Source organism: Fusarium verticillioides, chromosome 6 (genome assembly GCF_000149555.1).
Source record: "Fusarium verticillioides 7600 chromosome 6, whole genome shotgun sequence".
NCBI classification, from domain to species: domain Eukaryota; kingdom Fungi; phylum Ascomycota; class Sordariomycetes; order Hypocreales; family Nectriaceae; genus Fusarium; species Fusarium verticillioides.
The window spans coordinates 3291426-3304940 of NC_031680.1; the positions used below are offsets into that span (position 1 = coordinate 3291426).

The 13515-nt window shown below is 47.4% G+C and overlaps 5 protein-coding genes across 5 annotated transcripts; 3 read left to right on the plus strand and 2 right to left on the minus strand.

The window, feature by feature from the left end:
• Positions 1-458: 458 nt before the first annotated feature.
• On the plus strand, positions 459-1271 carry FVEG_01747 (hypothetical protein; the record flags this gene model as incomplete). Its single annotated transcript, XM_018888748.1, has 1 exon — positions 459-1271. One exon carries the CDS (start codon positions 459-461, stop codon positions 1269-1271), a length of 813 nt encoding a protein of 270 aa, XP_018744747.1.
• Positions 1272-1792: 521 nt separating this feature from the next.
• FVEG_01746 (hypothetical protein) lies at positions 1793-2680 on the plus strand (the record flags this gene model as incomplete). The annotated part of the gene is made up of 1 exon (XM_018888747.1): positions 1793-2680. The coding sequence occupies one exon, from the start codon at positions 1793-1795 to the stop codon at positions 2678-2680; it is 888 nt and encodes a 295-aa protein (XP_018744746.1).
• Positions 2681-2891: 211 nt separating this feature from the next.
• On the minus strand, positions 2892-7168 carry FVEG_01745 (hypothetical protein; the record flags this gene model as incomplete). Its single annotated transcript, XM_018888746.1, has 10 exons — positions 2892-3801; positions 3850-3904; positions 3952-4305; positions 4356-4468; positions 4519-5082; positions 5127-5845; positions 5887-6171; positions 6256-6269; positions 6324-6940; positions 6987-7168. The coding sequence occupies 10 exons, from the start codon at positions 7166-7168 to the stop codon at positions 2892-2894; spliced, it is 3813 nt and encodes a 1270-aa protein (XP_018744745.1).
• Positions 7169-7863: 695 nt separating this feature from the next.
• FVEG_01744 (hypothetical protein) lies at positions 7864-9637 on the minus strand (the record flags this gene model as incomplete). Its single annotated transcript, XM_018888745.1, has 2 exons — positions 7864-9195; positions 9254-9637. 2 exons carry the CDS (start codon positions 9635-9637, stop codon positions 7864-7866), a joined length of 1716 nt encoding a protein of 571 aa, XP_018744744.1.
• A 426-nt stretch (positions 9638-10063) lies between these two features.
• FVEG_14913 (hypothetical protein) lies at positions 10064-12809 on the plus strand (the record flags this gene model as incomplete). The annotated part of the gene is made up of 6 exons (XM_018903947.1): positions 10064-10331; positions 10384-12097; positions 12150-12214; positions 12272-12482; positions 12590-12732; positions 12778-12809. The coding sequence occupies 6 exons, from the start codon at positions 10064-10066 to the stop codon at positions 12807-12809; spliced, it is 2433 nt and encodes an 810-aa protein (XP_018744743.1).
• Between the last annotated feature and the right edge of the window lie 706 nt (positions 12810-13515).

The following is a 13515-nucleotide window of genomic DNA, read 5'->3' on the forward strand; positions in this document are numbered from 1 at the left end:
AACATTTGTTCTCGTCTGCCACACAGTTGAAAGTGCTATCAAAAGCGCGATAATTCTATAGCCGTTCTTGTTGAAATACTTATTTATACCATCATCGTTTGACTTAAAACGCGTCAAGACGCGTCGAGATTCAGGATTCGGAGTATTGCGGAGACCGAGGGCCGAACAGCGGACTTGGCCGACGAATCATTTCGCGTTTAGCGTAACCTCACATCTCGAATACCCTCAAAATCTGACATTTCACGTATTTAAGCCAGATATTTTCGCGTTTCTTGAAGCGAACGAGTTATCGACTAAACAAGGTGTTAAATTCTCCGGAGAAGCGGAGTTTTCATGATCATGGTGACATGCACTCCGAAGTTGAGTTGAGATGATCGGGATGGATATAAAAGACCTGGAGACGTGCGCAATTATGTGAGAAAATAACAGATAAAACAGACTACACAAGCTTCCTCAGTATGTCTACTAAATACACCAACAAACTTGATGGCCAGCGCGTCCTGGTGATAGGTGGCTCAACAGGCATTGGTTTCGCCGTCGCCGAAGCAGCCCTCGAACACGGCGCAAATGTCGTCATCAGCAGCTCCAACCAATCTAAAATAGATGCTGCTATCAAGCGTCTGGAAAACCTCATAAACAGCACTCAACTCCCAATGAGGGGTATCTCTGGCAAAGTCTGCAACCTTGCCAAACCGGAAACAGTCGAGGCCAACGTCAAAGAGCTACTTGAGTCTGCTTCCCAGGACGGAAAGCTCGACCATGTCGTCTTCACGGCTGGAGACTTCAATCCTTCGCCAAGTCTCGACTCAGCGACTGTTAGTGTCATCTCTAAGATCGGCATGGTCCGAGTCATGGGAGCCGTTTTTGTCGCAAAGCATCTCTCGAGTTACATCAATCAGTCTAACAACAGCTCCTTTACCATCACGGGCACGACCACTGACTCTCGACCTGCCGGAGCGGGTTGGTCTCTTCTTAAAGCAGCAGCTGGTGGAATTGAGCCAATGACTCGTGCTTTGTGTATTGATCTTAAGCCTGTGCGCGTCAATTGTGTCACGCCGGGTTTTGTGCATACCGCTTTGTTCGATGGGTTTCCGCAAGATGTCAGGGATGTTATTTTTCCTGCTATGGAGAAGGACTCTGTTGTAGGTAGACTCGGGACTGCTGAGGAGTTGGCGGAGGCTTATGTTTATTTGATGAAGTGTACTTTTGCTACTGGGTCGATTGTTGTCGTCGACGGAGGTAGGATTGTTGGAGATACCAAGAGTCAGTGAGCCTCAGGTTTGATCTTTTGGCAGGCAATCAACTCAATAGTTGCAAGAGGCACTGAAGACAATAACAGAAGAAGTTTTCATACAACTGCTTCAAGAACATTCAACTTTGATCAATATTGACTTGGCAATTAGCAAGAATAGAAATGTTCACGTGGAATTAGGAGCTGACTACAAGCCAGAGGAGCAGTAACGTGCGATGTTAGTAAGCTATTGGCACTAGCGCGCCTCAAACTAAAGAAGACTGCATTATGCTAAACTATTGGGTTCTGGACCCTGAATAGCTCAATAGCCCTATACAAACTGCTCAGGTCTAATTCGTCCTCCAACCGTGACCCATACATTAGTGTCTACAGTGTCGCTACGGCCATTTTATGTGGAAATTTGTTTCAGCTACCTTCTGAAAGACGCTTTAAAAAGGAGAGTATATAAAATAGCGCTGTACCGCGAAAGCCACTTCAAACGTCATATTTTTCCTATCACTCGTTTTATCGGCTCCTTTCCGAGCCTGCCACTCTTTCAGCATGATCGCCCAAAATGTTCTCGCTGCCTTTGTTGGCCTTGCAGTTGGTGTCCAGGCTGGCCCATGCAAGCCTTCGTCAGTGACAACCACGACCGACACAGCGTCCACCGAGGTCACTTCAATCACTAGCATCGCCACTTCTGGAGAGCCAACCACCACTACCGAAGCTGCTACTACTACCACCAGCCCGGGCGAATATGTCTGCCTCAAGGACCCTGCTCCGGTTGGCAAGGGGTGTAACGCCCGGGGCGGTGGTCAGGGTGACTTGCAGACAATGGGCAACGCGAATACGTTGACGCTGGCCTCCTGCTACAAGTCTTGTCTGGACAGACCTGGGTGTATTGCAATCTCCTTGCAGCCTGGTTTGTGGTGCGCACTGTGGGCTGGATCATTCACCGGTACCAGCGGTGGTGAATCGGCTTGGTCTTGGTACGACATGGACTGCTTCTGTGACGAGTCTTCAAGCACCACAAGTGGCTTGGCTACCGGGACGACAGCCACCGAAGCTATAACTAGCGAACTTACAACTTCATCTGTCAAACTCACTTCGACCACCGAGACTGCTCCTGCTATAACCACTACCACTGCACCAGGCGAGTCCTGCGTTAACAATGAGAGGAGTCCTGTACCATCCGACAAGGTCTGCAATAAACATGGCTACTACGACGGTACTACCATGATAGAGCTGGGCAGTCCATCCGGTGCCAACACGAAGGAGTCCTGTCGCGATGCTTGCCACGACACCAACGGATGTGCTTATTTTGCCTTCTCTCCTAATCAGTTCTGTTCACTATACGGTGGCACCATTGAGGCCGTAACTGATCAAGTGACGACTTACATTTGGTATGACATGGACTGCTTCTGCGACTTGGATGAGCCAGACTACTGAGCCTACTTCCTCTAAGACCAATATGGCGTCTGTAGCTTCGACCAAGACAACGTTCGTGTTCATCATCCTCAGCTTCGATGAACCAGCGGATCAGTAGAGGCTCAGTTTTATTCTTCTATGTATATATTCCTATAGAGCGCTCAAATACCTTACTACATTACACCCTAGGCCACGATCATCAGTTCCGCTCAACCGCCATAAACTAGAGACTTCACATATTAGTGCGCCTCTGAGACTGGAATCCAGAGATGGGCTCCCACTCATCCCTCCAGTGAGGCAGATTCACCTCGATCCAGCGCTTGCACGCCCCTTCTTCCACCCTGAGAACCACAAGGGCTGAAAGATCCGTTGCATCCCAGCCTTTGCTATCGCGATGATGGAGGATGCGAGGATACACTGCCTTCGTGCTATTTTCCGGAATCTGACCAAGCCTGAATCGCACGTGGTCTCGTAACAGTTCCTTTGCTGACGCGGAACCTGCCTCTAATCTGCAAAATATCTTCCCAACACATTTCCCCCTCTTCATGGTCCTCTCGAGAGGCCCGACGTAGTAGAACAGGGATGCCAAGAGTCGCCTCGCTACTGTTTGAAGGTGTTCAGGGGCTGTTCTGTATGCTTTGTCGAAATAGAACATGTTTGTACCATCGCAAAGGTACTCCTCACACTCTTCAATTAGGGAATTCATTTTCTCAACATCGTCCATTTCCACGCGCTGTTTCAAGCCAACATTGAGCCGATGAGAGTTATGCCTAAGTCGACGGTCTGTAACGGACATACTTCTGAATTCTTTCCAAGCCTCGTGACAGCTCGTTGAGCTCTGGATAATTCCCAGTCCAGCCTCTATTCGCATCAGGTAGCCTTTAGGAATGCACTTTTTGAAAGGCTCCAGCTTGGAATTGTGTTTTGTCTTCATCTCTCCTGACTTGGAATCAACAACCATTCCAGTACCGACTGACAAAATGATATCAGGAGGAAGGGAGCCAGGCCAGATTTTCTCAACTTCGGAATAGGCTAAAGCTACTGGGTTGTTGTGCATAAGAGCTCCATCCACGTATGTTCGTTTCGTTTCGGGGTGGACGAAGGGTTGGAAGAATGTCGGTGCCGCGGATGTCGCTCTCGCTCTGTAAAGAGTTAAATATTGATAAAATACTGTCTAGAAGACAACTGACGCTTCCCATATTTTGAAATCATTTGACTGCTCATCTTCACGCGAAAGGTAATCATCTGATGACAGATCAGCCTAGATCAACTTGCAGAATCTCTATGCTTACCTTCATCAGTGTCTGCTCTTGGGTTCCTGGAATAATTGGCAATCAACTTTGCCTGATTTCGTCCCTGCAAACAAGAAACAACGCCGACTTTGACCCAATCCCTTCCGCCAGCCCTGTTTCTCTTACCCAAAGATGCACCGAACAGATTTGAGTTACCAAAAGAGTCTTGCAGTGACTGTTCTATACCCTCACTTGTATAGAGAAACTCATAGAATGGCTGCGCAATGGCTTTGAGAAAAGAGTTTCCGAGTCCCAATCGAGGCGTGAAAGCTCGTCGTGCCAGTGCCCGAAACCTATTGATGGCATCGTCCGTTGACCAACGCTGGTGGAAGACACCAAGAGCAACGATGCCACCTTGACGAGTGAGACTTATTCTTGGGTTGAAAATGATCATTTAGACAAACCTGTGCTTGTTCCTACCACGAGATCGAAAAGCTCATGGATTGCGATACCATAGCCAACGTGCCTTTCGATCTGACGCAAAACACAAAGCTCTACAATGCCACGGACTCCTCCACTGTCCACAATTAGCCTCGGATGGGAATAAAACATCGATACACGGCTTACCCATCGAGTGACAACACGCGTGGCGCTGCGTGCTTCGGCTTAATTCGAATGCTCCACGTTCCAGTTCTCAGAGCACATCCAAGGGGGCAATGCTCAATCACCAAGATAGATCCTCCATTTCTCTGCAGAGCAAACCGCTCAAGACATTTTTGACAAATCCCGTGTTGAAACCTCGCACATGGAAGCATATTAGTTGGACAGTTAGACAGACAAGAAAAGCACGTCCGCTGGCTCTGCAGTTCTGTCAGTCGTATCGTTCTCGCCAAGTAAGTTAGTCTTTCCATGACTCGGTCATCTTGCTGGTTTTGTGCAATCGCTTCCCGCAAACGCTTTACAAATTGATCAGGATGCCACGAACATCTGTGATTTGATTCACCTCCTCTTCGATTGAGACCCTTCACATCCTCCAGTTCGTCGTTGGGTCTATTGAATTGGTGTCCCTTGTAGTGGCCATTGTAATAATTTCGACATCTTCGGCCAGTTCTTCGCTCTAGGGCTTCACATCGCCAGTATAGCCAGCGAAACTTCTGAAGACCGCTTTGAGCTTCAGCCACCAGTTCTTCCCTTTTTCTCTTTCTCATGTCTTTCTTTGTTAGTGCTTTGTATACCCCATATATGAAGGCATGAACATACCAATGTCTTGAATACGGCAAGTTTGGGCGACGATACATGCACCCACGTAGGGGGTGAATTCGCTCACGACTCTCTCTTCGCCTCCAATCGCATCAGTACGGTCAATTTCGCGCAAGATACACATTTGACGTAGAGTTGATGCCATATGATCGCTCAGTCTAGTCGGGATCGAAGAATCACTCATTACTATGTCGTGAAGATCAAGCGCAGCACGAAGGTCCTGCCCCAAAACACTCAAAGATCTGTTCATGTGAGTGTTGAGAGTAGCCAAGTCTGATTCTGTACCACTGTTAGCCTTGGCGTTGCGGACCTTGGAAACCGATCCTCGGATTGTCTCGTATAGCCGCCTAATGCTTTTGCCCACAGAGGTTGCATCTGCCGGCGAACTCCTGGAACTTATGGCAGGTACAAGAACTACCTTGAAGTCGCTATAGTAGCAAAGGAGTAGATCGGCGGTGTTTCGAATTGGATGTTCTCTCTCTTCCCAGAGAGACTGCAGCGCTCGAAACCGTTCAGTCCTTTGGAAACTTCGAAGAAGATCCTCAGTCGCATCAGAAGATGAGCTGTCGTCCATATCAACAACGATATTGAGAATGACAATAAGAGCAGGTTTTGTTCGCTGATTGAGGATTCGGTCGTGTGAATGTTGAGCCCAGTCAATTAGCTGACCCAAGAAACTGTCAGAGGTCCTGCTCTCGTTAACAGATAATTCCCCATTATGGCGTCACCTTGTACATGCCTTCCGTTGGTCGTGACGAAACAAACTACATCAGAGAAACCATAGAGGACTCTGGGGTACAGATACTTCACGATGAGCTTTCGAGTGTTGTTTTGGACTGTGCGCAGCCTGCGCCCATCTGAGTCTTCCATGATAACTGATGCTTGTGGGTCTGGGTAGTCCAGTTTGCCCCATTCAACATTGATCCTGCTCTCGGCACCGCTTAAGAATTGGTTCACTTCTCTCAGGAGCTTGTCTTGTTTGTCTTGCCAGTATTTTAGTACTTTGTGCTCGGCAGACTCCTCCCCGAATTCCCACTGGAATAGCCAATTTGGCTCGGAAAGAGCCGCAATAATCTCTTGTGCAATTGGCTTGTCGGAGCCAACAAAACCTTCACAGTCTATCAGAAACGTCAGTTGATTGGTAGACTGTTTGGAAATCCTTCAAAGCTTACCAGCATAGACTATTGGATACTTTGTCGAGAGGGTAAGAGGATCGCTGTAGGCGTGGATGTCACTGCTCGTGGACGCAAACCGATCACTTGGAGACCCAGGCACAGGAACGGACTCTCCTTCTGGGTGATCGGGCCGGGCCATCTGGATCATCGTTCGTATCAAAGTGCTTTTTCCCGAACCTGTCTCGCCAATAAACGAGACAAGTATGGGATATTGACCAGGCTTGACGTTTCGTGACATTTGGAGAAGATCTTGAAGGCGAGGCCAAACGTGGATCTGTGGTTTGTCAAACCGCTGTAGGGACGGAACTCCGATCCAAGCACATGTCGCATCTTTGGCATGTAATTCCGGTTTTAACTTGGGCGCAGGGGGTTGGAGGAGATACCGAGTGAAGACATAGTCGGAATATTCTACCTCTTTGCACTCTTCCTCGCCAACGCTAAGTCGTCTTCGAGGGCCCATAACGTGTTGCCGATCCCTCGCTAAGCATGCTCTATGAGCAGGCCGCTTGGAATTGCCACACCCAGTGCAGAACAAAAGCTGCCCAGCTCGTCCTCGACGGTTGCAGATGCGGCATCGAGATGATATTTGGAGCTTGAGAGCCTCTCTCTCGATACTAAGTTATGTTAGAGTAGCAAAGGCTAATAGGTAAATTAACCGACAACTCATTTGAGGGCATGCGCCAGGATATGTACGTCGAAGCAGAAGTTGATTCATCGCCGTCTGAAAAGTTGGTATCGACAAACGAGTGAGCGATACCCTCGAAAAACCCCAACAAGCCCTCGTTCTCAGGGTCTGATTCGGAGGTGGATGAAACAGACGAGCCTTCTCGAGGCCTAGCCATCATGAGTCAAAAATACAGCAGGGAAACGAAAAGCGGAAACGTAAGTGAAGACAAAGTGCTGAGGTTTTTTGGATTGAGGGGTATCAGGTGGCTGCTTTAGTTTATAGATAACAGGTCAGCAGTCAGTCAGCTGAAACATGTGAGGCACATTTTCAATGGTGCCTTGCTCACCCTCACCGACCTCTATCCTGTAGTCATCTTTAGTGAAGCGCCACCTTAACATAAGGCAGATTTCTCTCTCGCGCCATTGGGATATTGTGGTGTAGGTGGTGGCCTATTTGAAAGTTCCACCAAGACGTAACTACATGAGAGAGATAATCATAATTTGGACAACAGCGATCGCGTCCTATAGGTGTTGAGTTTCACAAAATAATGTTCTTTCTTTTGTACTTTACTGCGATCTTCAATCTGATTCTGAGTCCTTCATCTGCTCAGCTCATGCAAGTGGCCGCCTTTTCAACTAAAGGAGGTATAGCGGGCGGGGCGATGATTTACCTGCATGAGTCTATTTAACTCTAATTCGTCTAATATAGTGGCCCCCACAGTACTTTGCTCATGTATCGAATCAGGCTGTGACTCTTGATGACCGTCATCACATCTTGGATAATGTTTGACCTCTAGAAAAAGTATTTATGGCTCATACCTCAAGTCATATTCAGTAGATGGATGTGAATTGTCATCTTCTCGTGTCCAAGCTATGTAGCCCCTTGCCAGTGACTTAGTTCGTTAACCAAAGGTACAACCACTCGGTCAAGAACCACTTGCCGATATTTCAGATCCCAAAGATCAGCGCCAATGCTATTTGAAGACGCTATGCAGAACTGAATGGCTTTATAGTGTGCAAAAGATAAGTTCTCCCTCTCCTGGAATATCCACTGATTAAGAAATTGGGATTCCTGGACTCGGTCGAAAGCTGTCGAGTTTGCTACACTTTCTTTATTTTGTGTGAAACTCGTCCGACCATGAAACTTAATCTGAAGAAGGATCTTAGCCAGCATAAGTAAATTTGCGCTATCATCTGCAAGCCCCCTTGCTTCGATTGAGGTGGGGGCTGGATATGGAGAACTCCCATAACTCTCAGCGATGAAAGGATGTCCAACGTCAACCACAAGCTGATCATCAATCGGGGTTGATGAAAAGAAGACAGTGTGTTGACTCCAGTGTTTGTTGAGCCATGGGGTCGAATGGAGTTGCAGAAATGACGAAGTCAGGATAATCGACAGCCGATATCGTTGCACCTCTGTCAAAGGGGTGAAGCACTTCATGCCAGAACGTGTCAATAGGAGCTCCTGAAGACTAATCAGATTCTCGGCGCAGCAGACAGGCTTAGTTTCGTCTTGGTAGGTCTCATAAAGCACACCCTGGTCGTCAAGTCCAAAACCAAACCCACTGTAGCAGCGAAAGACGGAGCAAAGGTCTCCAACTACTGTTAAGCCATGGACGCTTCGGATGGTCATGCTCTGCTGGTCTTTAATGGATGTCTTGGGATGCGCCTCTTTGAATCGGATTACCCTGTTTTCTTCATCTAACTCTTTATCCGAATCAATAATCTCGATTTTGGCTGACTTCCAAAGTGCAGAACTCATTGGCGATTTATGGGTTATCGTGAAACTCGGTGGTTTGCTTGACCGCTTCACCCTCTTGAGCGATCTCGGCTCACTATGGCGTAAAATCCTGTCCTCCAAGAGTAGGCGAATCTCGTCAGAAGTATGGGATGAACAGGACCAGGCTCTTCCTAGAGTTTGATGCAGCATGGTTGCGTAATTTTGTATCTGTTGTAGTGAGGAGCTCAATCCCAACTTTTTAGCAGTAGTTCCAGCCATACAGTTGTTGGTTGGAACCTCCGACTTGTTGATGAACTCATCCAGGCGGTTGTTGCATGCTTTCATATCTTCGAGGAGTATGCGGACTTCCTTTCTCTTCATGGTCAACTTGACGGCACGCCTGAACTCGAACTTCATAAGGCCGCCAGTAGACGGCAGTCTCTTGTTCGCTCTCATGATGGCCTCAAGATCATCTGCAGTTCCCTATAAGGAAGTTTCAGCTCAGCCCACACACTAAGTATATCCAGTCAAAACTACTCACAGCATCACGATCGATATCTAAATGACTTGCCAACCTTTTCATGCACCCATGCATGTCCTTGATAGTAGATATGTAAGGTCGGTATGCAAATTTGAGCATCTCCTGCAAGGCCTGGGACAGGTCTCGTGATTTCCAGAGTTCATGATGAGGATTTCCAATCATCTCCTCTAATTCGGATGGACTAGCCACATCTTTGAGGATATTCCTCAAAGTCAACTCGAACGACGAGTGTTGATACCAGAATTCCCGCAAAGTCGAGTTCAATCCGTCTTTCCATTTGAAGAAAGCAGTTGCGCGATCGAGACTGTCCCTATAATGCTCTATCGCTGAGATAAGCAGAGAGAGAGACCCAAGAACAATACCAGCGATTTCAAACCCGGACATCTGGCTCGTTGCCAAAAATACAGTTCGATACAGGTGAAGTGAGAAGAGAGAGGGTCATCGTACCCCGCCTTTGAATAATCAGATGAATTTCGCGGTCTTTTTGCCAGCCTGCATACTGAGAACGAGGCTACCAATCATGATCGCCGTTCCAGTGCCAGGTGAGCATCCAATATCAAAATTGGTGTCGCTTACGCATATCGAGGGATTTTAAGCAGAGATTGTTCAAAGCGGGGTAAAAGAATTATGCAATATCGAAAACTTGAGTGTGTCTTGAGCTTGTCCCCATGTCCCAAGTTTTATTCAGTCTCAAGTCTCAAGTACGACTAACACATCTAGCTCACAGTCGTCAATTCTCTTCCAGGCTGGGCGTTTCCATCAACTGGCCTCTATAGTAGAGGGAACTAATAGGGCAATATGGTCACCACAATGAGCACAGCCCTCAGCCTGAGTCAATCATCTATCGATGGCTTCCAGGATCTTTTGTCAAATCTCAGAGGCAGTGCCCCTCGATTCCTCCAGCAGATGCCTCCCTCGACAATCGAGATACAGCTTGGAAAGTTCAGAGTCTGGTGCGGAAATCTTGGTGCTTTGCAGACGGGCTATTCCTCGCTTGATTACAGGTTGAGAGAGTCGGTTCTCATGCACAAAAACATCTCACAACTTCTCCAACAGCTTGTCACAGAATTGGAAGAGTGTAAGCCTTAGTAATCAAGATGTAAGGAAATAAGAAGCTAATTGCAGAGTAGCTACCGATGTCGTATCAGGGGAAAGGCTTCCGTTCGATGAGGAGTCTATCCCGTCAGATCTAAGCGAAGAATCCGACGATGACACAAGCAACGATGACTTTCCATCAACAGAGCTATCTATGAGGGTTGCAAGTATTACTGACATTGTCAACAACCTATACCGATTATCCTACAAGATCCGCAACTCTGGTCTGCGCCCCAGCTCAACCAGGGCCAGCTTGATCCAAGCGGTGGACAATGAGACAGGGATCGATCTCTTCGATACGCTTTATGAGTTTGAATCAAGGCACCTGGTTGAACTTCTCACAGCCATGCGTCAAGGAAAGCCTGAAGACGTTGAATCTTCCGATGCTCTACTCGAAAGACTCGCAACATCTAATGTCTTACGTCGGAAGCAATTTCGATATTGGGAAAGGCATGCTAGAAAGCTTGGTGTTCAAGTTCTCCAGGTGCATCGGATGCCTATCAGAGAAAGGCCCGCGGCATCAGAAGCTTCAGAGGACGTGGGACTTCTACAAGCGCAGCGCCTTGAGCTCGCTCCCCCATTGGAACAGAGTCACCTCTCTGGGACTAATACGACACCGTATGACCCCGCCCTAGATGATAGAACAGAGATACAAACCATACTATCACTGGCCTCGACTGCCCTCGATGTCGACGGAAAAGGGATTGAGGTCCCCAAGCCTCCAGAGGAGGCACTGAATGGGGACTCGTTCACCTGCCCTTACTGTTGGGTGGTATGCCCCCCGAAGGAAGGGAGGGGAAAGACCTGGAAATCGCATGTCCTCCATGACTTGAGACCTTACGTATGCACGTATGAAGCATGCAATTCCGCCAACGATCTTTACCAGTCGAGAAAAGCGTGGGTAGATCACGAAGAAGCTGTGCATCGACCTAGTTGGCGATGCCGCGATCACCCTGACGCTTTGTATGCGACAGCTGCTGATTTCAAGCGCCATCTGTTGCGAGAGCATGATAGAGGTCTTTCCGGTGAACAGCTCGAGGACTTAGCCGCCGTCTCTAGATTAGGCCGCGTTGATGACCGTGATATTTGTCCCATATGCTTCGAAGAACAGCCGTTCCCCAAGGGCCTGACCAACCATTTAGCCAACCATCTTGAGCGAATTGCATTGTTCTCTCTGCCAAGAACGATATCGAGTGATGAAAAGAACATGGGTGAAAGTCAGTTATCCAAATTGTTCAATATTGACTCTGACGATTCCTCCACAACAGAAGGATCTGAAGAAGAAGAAGACGAAGAAGCAGAAAAGGATCCGTCAGGCACCGAGTGGAATGCCACTAAAATCCTGTCGTATCCCCCTGAGCTGAAGGAGCTACTTGGGATGTTGCAATATTATGCAGCGCTCTTCATGACAATAAAATCCGATCTCAGTGAAATAAGCGGAACTCTGGGCGGCCACGACAAGTTTGCATTTGAACTAGCCTCGAATGATGCTGGGAGATGTTTGTTAATGACAAAACAGCTCTTCGAATGTGACTTGAGGATTAATGTAACCACGCCAGACGGTAATAGTTTGACAAAGATACTGAGGGACATACGGGGATTTCTTGATATATCTAGGATAGAGCTTCACAAAGTTCATGAGAAGAACTTGGAAGACCAACAGACACAAATCGCGATAGTTACTGAAGCAATGGGAGGACTAGGAATCGTTCATGATATTCTTGAAGGAATACTCCAGGTACTTGAAGGGTAAGCCGAAGCCCGCATATTCGTTGATGAATCTATTGCTGACCCATTTGAGATCCATTACCTTAACTGCCGGCCTCAACAAAGTCGGAGAGTATCAAAGCATTTTAACAACCTTGTGTAAGTCACTAAGATGATGGTCTAGTACAGGAAGGCTTACGCATCACAAAGTGCCAGTCGGAGTTGAGATGGCATCGGATTCAAGGTGTACTCAGCTTATGATCGAACCCATTGAACACCCACCGCATATGTCTTCTGAGATGGCAGAGGCTCCGAAATCTGATGAGACATTAGACGATTCGGATTATGATGAGACGTCAGAAAATTCGGAGTACGAAGAGGTGCTGGATCCTCGTAAGCACGGAAACGCCATTAGCAAACTTACAAGGTAAAGTCTCGTCAGGCTACCAAGTCGCTCCTTCGAGGATGTTCCAGCCTGGGGAGGTGTGCACTAAAGTGTGTCAACATGTGTTTCAGCTGATGTATATTTTACAGGTGTTCAAAACTCTCTGGCCTGAGCCTGGCGCTGAAATTCCGTCTAGGGTCGGTGATCATATTCTCGACACTGATCACACTATATATGTCCACTTTCTTCGATTCATTGTTATCGCAAATGACTCTGGTCATTGCACATGCTTGTAAGTCAAACCATTGCGAACAAAGGGCAAAGGCTGAGGAATCAGACCAATCACAACATATGAAAATCAAGGATTGAATAAGTATGGAGTTGATCCTCGAAGTCATGGCATCGTATATGAGTCAAGTGGTCGCTCACCACTGCTCTTACAGGGGGAGCCTGTCCCAGGATTTCCTCCTATTCGTGTTCATATATACGAGGACGACGAGCGAATACATGAGGCGTCTCGAGTATGCTATGCAAAATTTATGACCGTTATGCATGACATCAAAGTCCTTTCCATAGGGCGCGTTGCAACCTCCGATTGGGACATTGTCACTTCGGCCATGAATGCATGCTGGGCAAGGAAAGATCATCGGATGAGAAGGAGAAGAAGATGATGAGAGACAAATGGAGAGAGAGAGAGAGAGAGAAAGAGAAAGAGAAGGAGAGAAAGATAAGTTTGTCATCTAGAACTTGCCATTTTTGCCGGTATCGAAAGGCGAGGGTAGCCGATTATATTCTGCATCATTTCTCCCAGAAACTCATATGACTGAGGAGAATGTACTCATACGCTGCTCAAGACCAAGAATGCTCTTTGCATGTCAGTATGCATTCAATGTACTTGCTTGATTATTAGATTATGAAGGCCAAGAAGAAGATTTGGGGTACTCGAAACTAGAATCTAGACCTAAGCCGGCTTTACCAAACTCATCACAGTTGTCGGTATCGCGGCATTGATATGGAAATAGATAGCTTCTTCGACTTGTTGAGACACGACCCTAACTAGGCCATGCATACTTTA